Source organism: Galeopterus variegatus, unplaced genomic scaffold (genome assembly GCF_000696425.1).
Source record: "Galeopterus variegatus unplaced genomic scaffold, G_variegatus-3.0.2 Scaffold2425, whole genome shotgun sequence".
Classification (NCBI taxonomy): Eukaryota; Metazoa; Chordata; class Mammalia; order Dermoptera; family Cynocephalidae; genus Galeopterus; species Galeopterus variegatus.
This window is the reverse complement of record NW_007728536.1, coordinates 73,726-85,599: the sequence shown is the minus strand read 5'-3', so window position 1 is coordinate 85,599 and position 11,874 is coordinate 73,726. Positions and strand designations below refer to the sequence as shown.

The window sequence follows — 11,874 nt, the reverse complement described above, 5'->3', positions numbered from 1 at the left end:
GCCTCGCTCAGCCAGTGAGCGGGAGCCGGTCTGTACATGGGATCCGAACCCTCGGACGGGAGCGCCGCCGCGCTTCCCAAGCGGCGCACTATCCAGTGCGCCACCGGGCCGGCCCTCCCTGCCTGATTTTTAATTGGATTGCTTATCATCTTATAGAGTTGTAAGAGTTCTTTATATATTCTGGATAGAAGTCTTGTCAGATATAGGTATTGTTAATACTTTGAATCAGTGGCTTGCCATTTCATTTTCTAAACTGTTGTTTGAAGAGCAGAAGTTTTTAATTTTGGTGAAGTACAAATTGTCAGTTTCTTTCTTCTTTGGTTGTTAACATGAGTTTTATGTCTGATCACAGGAAGAGGATTTGACAACTTGACTTCTGTCTATCTCGCACGGCATACTCCTACAGGAACACTGGTAACTATAAAAATTACAGATCTGGAAAACTGCACTGAAGAACGCCTGAAAGCTTTACAGGTAACAATATGAAGAATATTATACATTTAGTGTAATGTCTATTTGAGGAGATTTTGTCTTTAAGAATTTTTCCCCCAAAATTAATAGTTCTCTTAGGGAAAAATAGATTTCTTTCTTCTAATTAACATGCAGTTACAGAATTGGAAAGAATACTTGGAAGCCAGATGCATTACATAAAAGAAAAAATATATTCAAACTTTGGTAATTACTATTAATTCCTTCAAATGAATATCATATTCAAAGTGCTCGTCTGGAGATTTACTATACCTCTCTTCAGTCCAATCACAAATAGTCATCATAAAGGGAAATAGAAAAAAACAAAAGCAAACAGTTTCCTTTTCATCCAGTGAAGCAAAATTAACTTTTGAGTTGATAAATTTTAACAACTGCATTTCAGGTATATTATAATATAATTTTCCCTATCACTTGTCATTTTTGATATAAAGGGGAAAAGGATCTTGTTTTGATATTGTCCCAATTTTTTTTCTTTTCTTTTCTTTTTTTTTTTTTTTTGTCTTTTCTTTTTCCGTGTCCGGCAACGGATCGCAACCCTCAGTGTTGCCCCCGTACCGGACCGGGGACCGGCAACGGGATCGCAACCCTCGGTGTTACTTCCGCGCCTCGCTCAGCCAGTGAGCGGGAACCGGTCTGTATGTGGGATCCGAACCCTCGGGCGGGAGCGCCGCCGCGCTTCCCAAGCGGCGCACTATCCAATGCGCCACTGGGCCGGCCCCCAATTTTTAAAATATTTATATGTGTGCATGTAAATTGCACAGAACAAAAAGACTGGAAGAAACCATACCAAAATGTTAACAGTGCTTCTCTCTGTGATGTGGTGTTAGAAGTGAATTTTAAGGGTATGACCTCTGGAGTCAGACTAAGTTCACATCCCACTTCCACTTCTTGTGTTAACTATGTGCTTTTGGACAAATTTTCTAACTTATTTCTGAGTGTCATCTTCTGTAAAATGGTAATCATAATATCACATACTTCATGGAGTGGTTGTGAGATTTAAAGAGATGGAAGAACTAATAACAGTGCTTGGTACTAATAAGCTCCCTTGAGTATTAGCTGCCACTGTTGCTGTTATCTTAGTCGTAAGAAAAAAATGAGATTGTTTTTAAATGTCTTGTCTCTTATATGTTCATCCTAGAAAGCAGTCATTCTATCTCACTTTTTCCGGCACCCTAATATCACAACTTATTGGACAGTTTTCACTGTTGGCAGCTGGCTTTGGGTTATTTCTCCATTTATGGCCTATGGTAAGAAAACTGGTTTTACATAAAATAACTCATCGTTTAGCCTGGATGCTATAATTACAAAGATGAATGGGATTATAGTTTATGATTCACTACTTCTATTTACTTTTTTTGGTGGTCGGCTGTTACCAGGATCCGAACGCTTGACCTTGGTGGTGTCAGCAGCACACTCTCCCAGCTCCGGCCAGCGCATGATTTACTACTTTTTTTTTTTTCCTTTTTTCGTGACCGGCAACGGATCGCAACCCTCAGTGTCGCGCCCGTACCGGACCGGGACCGGCAACGGGATCGCAACCCTCGGTGTTGCGCCCGCACCCCGCTCAGCCAGTGAGCGGCTGGTCTGTATGTGGGATCCGAACCCTCGGCGGGAGCGCCGCCGCACTCCCAAGCGGCGCACTGTAGCAGTGCACCACTGGCCGGCCCATGATTTACTACTTTTAATTTATAAATCTAACGGCCGATTCTAGATTTCATGATATATTTCTATATCTGGTTCATGTTGAATTTTAGTCTTCAGAAAAAGTAAAATGGGTATGATGATCATTGAAAACACTACTGCTTCTCCAAGAGTTCCATGCCTTTGGAAGTTTCCTCTTCCCTTCAAGTTTCCTTTTCCTCCCTCGGTGGAGAGCTATTATTATTTTGCAGGCAGAAGCAGTTTTTCCACCTGTGCACACCATCCCTGTCCCCGTTAAACTGCACCGTAAACTTATTTCACTGTACTGTAAACATCTGTGTGCACATCCCTCGCCCTCACTGGACTTGTGCTTCTTGAGGGCAGAGATCATTTATATGTTCTTCATTTTGGTGTCCCCAGGTGCTTACATAGTACTTAGCACAAAGTAGTGGTCAGTCAGTGTGCCGAATAAATAGTGGATTCTAGAGCTTTGATTTTTAGGACACCTTTTGTGAATTGCTTCTGGATTAAAAAAATATGTACACACACATACATACCCAGTATATTTTTACTCAGTAATATTGAAAAATGTTTATTCTCTTTCCTAGTCTTTGGTGTCTTTAGAAAAAACTCTTTTAAAGATTCTTGAAAGAAAATCACCTTTGCATGGGAAAGTGGTGAGACTCCAAAAAGTAACAGATGAGTTCATATTTATGGTTGAAAAGAACATTTAAAACATAACTGGAAGCAAAATCACTTTTAGTGTTCATCTAAAGATTTCAAGGCTTTCTTTCAGGTTCAGCAAGTCAACTCTTGAGTACCTACTTTCCTGAAGGAATGAGTGAAACGTTAATAAGAAACATTCTTTTTGGAGCAGTAAGAGGGTTGAACTATCTGCACCAAAATGGCTGTATTCATAGGTATTTACTTATTTGTATTTTACAGAACAAAAGAATTTTAATGGAAATCTTTTAGGGAGCATTTAGGAAGGAGCAGTTTATGTGATAGAAGGAAGGGATAGGGAACTTATAAATGAAAATTGAAGGAGGAAGGGGCCAATAGTTATGGTGGATGCTTACATTTTATGTCCATTCACCAAAAATGTTTAGACCACATCATCTGTGCCAAGCATTGTGCTTGGTGCTGGGGTAGAGCACCTGCCCTCATGGAGCTCAGTCTCAGTCTAAGGACGGATATAAGAACCTATATGTTCGGGGTAAAAGCTGTAGGGAATGGGATGCTAGTTAGCTGGGGTTTTTTTGTATTTTGGTGGGTGTTTTTTTTCGTTTGTATTTTCAAGCAAATAAAGAGCTTCTTTATCTGCTTTTTAGCTTATATCATTTATATTTTTATCATATATATGATACATTTATGTATATGATATATTTATATCATATTTATATCATATTGTACAAATTGTAATTAAACCTTTCTTTATTTCTTAAATATTATGCAGCACCCTGAGATTATTACACTTAATAACAGTTCTCTTGTTACCAAATTGTAGAAGTAATTAGCTGAATGCTAACAACAGTGCTGTTCTAAGATATACTGAGACCTTGTTTAGCTTTTTCATTAAGTTACTTTTAAATAAGCTGGCTACTTTATTGTTTATTTCAATCTCCTTAAAGCTTTTTGTCTTACTATTTGTAGTTTTTTAGCAGCATTCTGGTTACCTGAGGATTTCTAACAGACTGTATTCTAATTAATTAAGGTTTTATTATACATTACCAGTCTATTGGCCATCCTTCTCTGTAAGTTTCCACATTCAGTGTTTTGGATGAAAAAAATAAGGTTATTTTATAGCTTATCTGACAATTAAAGGAAATTTTTATATAAGACATATCTTTACAAATGATGTTATACCAGGAGAGGCTTTTATTGGGTAGTATTACATTTAGCTTTAAATTATAACCTTATATTTCAAATATTACTTAATTAATTTTTTTAGGCCTCTCTTTAGGTATTCTGCACCAGCATCCTAAAGTAGGAAATTAATAATTTGATTCCATTCCTGTTTTGGAAAAAATATTATCAATTCCAAACATGTAACCTCCAGTTACATTTTTTCTTGTTCTAGTGCTATATTAAGTTGCTGAAAGAATTCCTGAATTCCTTGCACATTTTATGTGTATATAGCACTACATATCATACACTTATTTTATAAAGGGTATTTAACTTCCGAGAGAATACATGGATTTGTTCTGATCATCTTTTTATTCTTTCTCCATTGGCCGGTTTCCTAGTACTTAGGATTGTTTCTTTTTGTTCTAGGAGTATTAAAGCCAGTCATATCCTCATTTCTGGTGATGGCCTAGTGACCCTCTCTGGCCTGTCCCATCTGCATAGTTTGGTTAAGCACGGACAGAGGCATAGGGCTGTGTATGATTTCCCACAGTTCAGCACATCAGTGCAGCCGTGGCTGAGTCCAGAACTACTGAGACAGGTCAGGTGTGACCCTTGCATTGGGTTGTCTGCATCTCGAGTGTCTTATGAGTTTGACTAAAGGACAGTTGTGTCCTTATATTTGGATTGGTGAATGGCCTATTGCAAGACTTTTTTTCTCTTTCTTGTCAAAATTATCTTAGGAATTTTGAATTGTATACCACATATTAGGCATATCTTGATTTCTCACTTGTGGGTTTTTTTCCCATTTTTGTTCACCATCCTTTATCAAAAGAGCACATGTATGTAACTTTTTGTGAAGTTATTTGTACTAAAAGACTTCACATTAATTGTGTTTTACAGGATTTACATGGATATAATGTGAAGTCAGATATTTACAGTGTTGGGATTACAGCATGCGAATTAGCCAGTGGGCAGGTACCTTACCAGGACATGCACAGAACTCAGGTAAGTGCTACTATATCCCTGAACTGTTGCCTTTCAGAAGATCTCTTACATTGTAGATAATTTCTGTTAAATATATTGTTTTAGACTCTTAGAAGCTTTATTGTTATTATTGTTGTTTTAATATTTTGCCTGAAAAGGATTGAAGGAAATTTTTCTTTCTTTTAGATGCTGTTACAAAAACTGAAGGGTCCTCCTTATAGCCCATTAGATATTAGTATTTTCCCTCAATCAGAATCCAGAATGAAAAATTCCCGATCAGGTGTAGACTCTGGGATTGGAGAAAGTGTACTTGTCTCCAGTGGAACTCACACAGTAAATAGTGACCGATTGCACACGCCATCTTCAAAAACCTTCTCTCCTGCCTTTTTCAGCATGGTACAGCTCTGTTTGCAACAAGATCCTGAGAAAAGGTAATGTTGGTCACTTCTAAGTAGCACAAGACATACATATTTTATATTTTTTTAGAAGCTTTTTAATATTGCCCTTCACATAAAATTTGTCTCTTAACATTTTGATATAAAAATTGTAGTCTAATCTATATTAATCAATGCTAAGAACAAGTAGAAGCAGTAAGCAAATGGGAAGAATGCTAGATTCAAAATCACAAGAGTTTGGCTCCAGTCTCAGCCATACCATTTCCTTGCCAAGTCACCTTATAAAAACCAGTCACTCTTTCTGGACATTAATTACTGCATTTATGTTCAGACATTTTAGAAATTTCCAAGCAGTATAAATATGTAAGTTACTCTTTCTGGACATTAATTACTGCATTTATGTTAAGACATTTTAGAAATTTCCAAGCAGTATAAATATGTAAGTTGCTGCTATTATACTAATACCAGTTATTATCATGGGTAACTATAGATTAGCATTAGTATTTTGGAAACAAGTTGTGTGTGTCTTATTTACCCTTTTTTTAGCCCCTTAGTGCCTAGCTTACTTCCTTATAAATAGTATGTGTCCAGTAAATGTTGAGTGTGGGTTTATTGAAGGATACCTCTAGAATTAATTCCTTCCATTAGTGAAAATTGGAGCTAAAAATTGGGTAATTCCTTCCATTAGTGAAAATTGGAGCTAAAAATTGGGCTTCTGGTATGTTTTTTTTTTTTTTTTTTTTTTTTTTTTCCTTTTTTTTTTTTTTTTTTTTGGCAGCTGGCTGGGATGGGTCTTTTTAATTTTTTAGTTTTGGGTTTTATAGCTCCAACCCTAATTTCTAATATACCCATACACCTAAAATTTACATTCTGACATTCTGTATTTTTATAACTTTTTTTTTTCAGGCCATCAGCAAGCAGTTTATTGTCCCATGTGTTCTTCAAACAGGTGAGCTGATCTGTTGTGTGTTGTCTTGATGTTGTTAAGTACTATTAAAAAGTCACTTCAGGGCCGGCCCGGTGGTGCACTCGGTAGAGTGCGGCGCTTGGGAGCGCGGCGGCGCTCCTGCTGAGGGTTCGGATCCCATATAGAGACCGGTCCGCTCACTGGTTGAGCGTGGTGCGGGTGCGACACCGAGGGTTGCGATCCCGTTGCAGGTCGCGGTATGGGTGCGACACCGAGGGTTGCGATCCCGTTACTGGTCATGAAAAAAGACAAAAAGGAAAAAAAAAAAAGTCACTTCATTTGGTTGGCTTAATGGGATAATTTGGTTACCAAGATTCTTATTAATAACTTTCTTACAAAATAAAGTTTAAAACAAGGAAACAGTTTTGGTGGTTCAATTGTAGACTTTCAAAAATGTTTCAATTTTGCAAAACAAAATGAGTAAAAACAAAGTGGACTACCATCATATGTTACTATGCTCAGTGTATATTTTGATTAATTTAGGGACATTTTCTGTTTCTGTATTGGCTAGAAATGATGAAGGGGCAAAATAATTCTGACCAAAAGCAGTTTATTTGGCTCTTACTTCCTTCTGTTTTCAGATGACCAGAATCAAAGTCATTTTTAGGGAAAATACCTAAAAACAATTTTAAATATTTTTAACATGGTTTCTTTAAAAGTTATTTATTGGTAACAAAACTGATGTGTTGAATTTATGTACCAACAAGCTTACTTTGAGTTTCTTTAACAGATGAAAGAAAAAAGCCAAGATTCAATACTTTCACTGTTGCCTCCTGCTTATAACAAGCCATCAATAGCACTGCCTTCAGTGTTACCTTGGACTGAGCTGGAATGTGATTTTCCTGATGAAAAAGACTCAAACTGGGAATTCTAGGGCTGCCAAATCATTTTATGTCCTATATACTTGACACTTCCTTCTTGCTGCTTTTTCTTCTGTATTGCTAGGTACAAACACCAGAATTATACTTGAAAATACAGTTGGTGCACTGGAGAATCTGTCATTTAAAACCACTCTATTCGAAGGGGCATGAGATTATAGTCCCTCTGGTTACCTCAGAGTGCTCTCACAACTACAGGGAGACGACAGAATTATTAATCTGGCTACAGTTAGTGTCATCTATTCTTGAATTTTTTTCCCAAGCTGTGACTAACTCTTCCCTTTATCTGTCACTATAATTTTTGAGCCATTTAATTTTTTTTTTTTTTTTTTTTTTTTGGTATTTTACTGTCCTCTTGGGAATGAGCCCGCAGAGGACAGTGCTTCTTTTTTATTTTTTTGTCCTTTTTGAGACCGGCCACATCACGCTCAGCCAGTGAGCGCACCGGTCATCCCTATATAGGATCCGAACCCGCGGCGGGAGCGCTGCTGCACTCCCAGTGCCGCACTCTCCCGAGTGCGCCACGGGCTCGGCCCAGGACAGTGCTTCTAAGTATGTCTTTTTCTTCCAGATTTTCTAGACTTTTTGATCAGCTATTATTAGCCCAACAGGCTAGTTTATCCTGGTACCAAACCCTTTTTTGGTAGAAGGGAAAATGTTTAAACTTTCCTTTTTTCTTCTGTTAATACTTATGGTAACATCAAACTGAGCTTCACTTACATTAAATGATTCACTTGAAATACATAGGGAAGTTGTAATTTGCTTTTTTTAAAAGGGGGCTAAAGTAACACTTTTCTACCTGTGTGAATTATAGATCCTAAATTCATGCACTCCGTAGGAGCTCAATAAACATTTACTGAATTGTGTTTATGCTTTTATTTATTTTCCTTGAGTGGTTTGACAGAGCTAAAACAAAGATTCTAATTTGTTTTGCCAAGAAAAGCCCTTTCTCATTTATTTACATAACCTAGTGAATTGGGGACAACCGGGTATTTGACCTGACAGTGGAAGCAGAAGTTTTACTGGCCCTTTATATGATTATTGCTTCTGTAGGGAGTACAACATATAAGGACATAGAGGTCTTAATGGTATTATTAGCGAAATAGAGATGCTGTGTCTCAATAAGATTAAGTAGGTGGAGCTGTGGTAAATTGGGACCTACCTCAGTTGATTTTTTTAATCTATACAATCTTATTTACATTACATTAAAAGTTATTTTTAAATGATTGTCTTAAGACTAAAAAAATTAAAACCAAAAAGACAATACACAAATTATAGGCAATTTGAAACACAATCCTTTTCATATTTATTGGATAGACACCCTAAAGAATGAAGGTTTGGCTTACTCCATCAATTAAACCATCAAAACCTGCTAAGGTAAAAGCTGAAGATGAGAGAATTTAGAATGGATAGTGCCGGAGGGAGAGGATGAGGACCAGTTGAGGCCCTGAGAGCAACTGCAGTGGTGGGGGCTGTAATTTATCCCACTAACGTCTCCCTCTAAATTTCCCCTCAGCAAGAGTCCCACAGGATTCTCCTGAATGTGTTTACTGCAGAAGGTGGACCATGGAGGCCTCTGTGCCTCTCACATTTCCTACTGTGGATGTATTAGGGTTCTCCAGAGAAACAGAACCAATAGAATGTGTATGTATATGTATATGTAATCTAAATGTATATTACATATATACATACATAAACAGATTTATCATAAGGAATTGGCTCATGTGACTGTGGAAGCTGACAAGTCCCAAGATCTGCCGGGTGAGTCAGCAAGCTGGAGACCCGGAGAGCCGATCGTGTAGTTCTAGTCCAAAGGCCTTCAGGCTCAAGACCCAGAAAAAATCAGTGTTTCAGTTTGACTCCACAGGCATGGAAAAGCCGATGTCCCAGTTCAAAGGCAGTGAAGCAAGAGGAATTCTTGTGGGAGGTTCAGCCTTTTCTATTCAGCTCTTCAACTGACTGGATGAGGTCAACCCGCATTGGGGGAGGGGGCAACCTGCTGTAGTTAGTCTACCAATTTAAATGTTTATCTCTTCCAGAAACATCCTCACAGAAACAAACAGAATGTTTGACCAAATATCTGGGTACCCCATGGCTCAGTACAATTGACATAAAATTAACCATCACAGTTTATATTGTAATTGAACGATAGCCTCACCCTGTAAGTGCATTCTTAAGTTTTGCGCTAGTTTTTAATTTTTGTATTAGCTTTTAAATTTTGTGTTAGTTTTCTATATTATTTTACAGTTCTATAGTTCAGAAGTCTGAAATGTGTCTCTTTGGGCTAAAATCAAGATGCTGGCAGGGCTGCTTTCTTTCTGGAGTCTCTAGAGAGAAATCAGTTTCACTGCGTTTTCCAGCTTTTAGAGGGTATCCACATTCCTTGACTCATGACCCTCTTTGTCCACCTTCAATGTCAGCAATATTGGGCTGAGTCCTTCTCACATTGCCATTTCGCTGGTTCTCTCTTCTGATTCCCTTTTCTACTTTTTAAGGACCCTTGTGATTCCATTGGGCATAGTCAGATAATCCAGGATAATCTCCTGTCTATGGTCAGTTGATTAGCAGCCTTAATTCCCCTGAGCCATGTAATCTAACATTCAGAGGTTCTGGGTTTAGGATGTAGGCATCTTTCATGAGACATTATTCTGCCTACCATACTTGCAGCAAGGACGTCAAGTCAGGCCCACTCGGGAAACAAAGCCTTTTTGAGATGAATGGCTTTCGCTGGAGGATTCCCCATCAACCCTGCTGAAGATTACTTAGAATGATGTTGTGGTCTAAGACATTTTCTATCCCATCTTTTCTTCCCTCCCTCTCTTCTAGGGTGGTCAGACCTACATCATGGTTGACAGCTCTTCCAGCTATCTCCAACTCCCTATTTTCCTTTGCAGGCTCCCGTCTAACCTCCCAAAATCTTTTGTGTGTGGTATTGGTTTCCTATTGTTGCTGTAACAAATTGCCACAAACTTAGTGGATTAAAACAACACAAATTTATTATCTTACAGTTCTGGATGTCAGAAGTTGAAAATGGGTTGGCAGGCTACATTCCTTCTGAAGGCTCAAGGGCAGATCTGTTGACTTTTCTAGCTTCTAGAGGCTTCCTGCCTTTTTTTGCCTCATGGCACAGCATTATTCCAACTTCTGCCTCTGTGGTCATGCCTCCTTCTCTCACTCTGACCTTTCTGCCTCCTTCTCCTAAGGACCTCTGTGATTATATCATGCCCACCCAGATCATGCAGGATAATCTCCGTATCTCAAGATCCTTCACTTAATCACAGTTGTAAAGTTACATTCACCATGTGAGGTAACATTCACAGCTTCCTAGGATTAGAATATGGACATATTTGGGCAGCCATTATTCTGACAACCACACATGTCTAATCTCATTTTGGTGTCTGCTTTTTGAAGGACCCAAACTAACATAGTCACTGTAGCTAAAATGCCCTCCTATGAGCTTCTACAGTACTCTTCCCTGAAAGCACTTACACAACTCTATCATAATTGCTTCTGTGTTTATGTCCCAATAGTATGTGGACTCAAGAATATTGTCTTAATAGTATATTCCTAGTGTTTAGCAAAAATGTCTGGCATATTGTAAATGTTTAATAAACATTTAAGAAATTCTTCCTTGAATAAAGTTTATGAGCTTAAAAAAAAGACTAGAAAAGAAAATTTGAGAGATTTTTATGGTAAGAAATTTTTAATTCCTTGAGTGTTACAATATTGCCATTAAAAATTTAATGAGATGTAGGGATTTGAGATTTCTATCTAGTGAATATTTCCTCCTTTACTGCAAGCTAGATCAGTAGATTTCCTCATAATTACTATTGGTAAATTGCCTATTAGCTTTCAAACCCATTTCTCCACTCTCCCCTGCTCTGCTTCACTGGGAACTACATTTCCTATGCACCCTCATTCTTTGGTTTCCAGGGAGGCAATAGTGGAAGATCAGAGAGCAGAGAGAGAGAGAAGAAACATGGTATTTTTCACACTTTGCTGTATTCCCCTGTTTCTTCTGGTGTCCCCGGCAGTGGCTATATCATATTTGTCTTCCAGCTTTAAGGCTTTAGTAACACCACTTCCTCCTGCTCTCTCTTCCATCTGAGTGGTGATGGCACTTCCTGCTCTTGCTAATCTCTGGATTGCCTCACCATCCCTTTTGGCTTCTTAGCCTTGGTTCTGTCACTCATAAAACCAACTCCCTGTGTTGCTTCTGCCTGAAAGATCTGGAGTCGTTTGTGTTTTCCCAGTTACACCCTGACTGATACAAGTACTCACAACTTTGAGGATCACTGAAAATTCTTGGTCCCCATAAAGAATTTCCACCCTGATTATAATATTGAATAAATGATCAGTAATTATGTTTTCCATCAGCCAATTCTATTTAAATCTCATGGTCTTTATGATTTATGATAGAAAAATTAAAACTGACAAAATTCTATAAATTGAAGTTATTGCTTTTCAAGAGTGGACCAAAGTTCAAGATCCAAATACTGTACTTTGTAGAAATAGAACCAATTCTTGGAAGTCTCTGATTTTAATCCTATGTTGAGCTAGCTAGATAGATTATATTTTATGCAGTTTCTACAACTTTATACAGTTTCCTGATTTTGGTGTTATTAAAAATGTCCTTTCACAGTTTTTTGAGTAATTTAGAAAGTCAATCTAG

The 11,874-nt window shown here is 37.9% G+C and overlaps 1 protein-coding gene across 1 annotated transcript in view; it reads left to right on the top strand.

Annotated features, from left to right (window-relative positions):
- Positions 1-7,644, top strand: part of STRADB (STE20-related kinase adaptor beta) — a 23,910-nt gene extending 16,266 nt beyond the window's left edge. Inside the window, exons 5-12 of the mRNA XM_008581647.1 lie at positions 353-474; positions 1,628-1,736; positions 2,927-3,050; positions 4,405-4,576; positions 4,879-4,983; positions 5,149-5,393; positions 6,264-6,306; positions 7,055-7,644. Of these exons, the coding sequence (XP_008579869.1) occupies positions 353-474; positions 1,628-1,736; positions 2,927-3,050; positions 4,405-4,576; positions 4,879-4,983; positions 5,149-5,393; positions 6,264-6,306; positions 7,055-7,198 (1,064 nt within the window). The 3' untranslated portion in view covers positions 7,199-7,644. The remainder of the gene's footprint in view (positions 1-352; positions 475-1,627; positions 1,737-2,926; positions 3,051-4,404; positions 4,577-4,878; positions 4,984-5,148; positions 5,394-6,263; positions 6,307-7,054) is intronic.
- Positions 7,645-11,874: the final 4,230 nt, after the last annotated feature.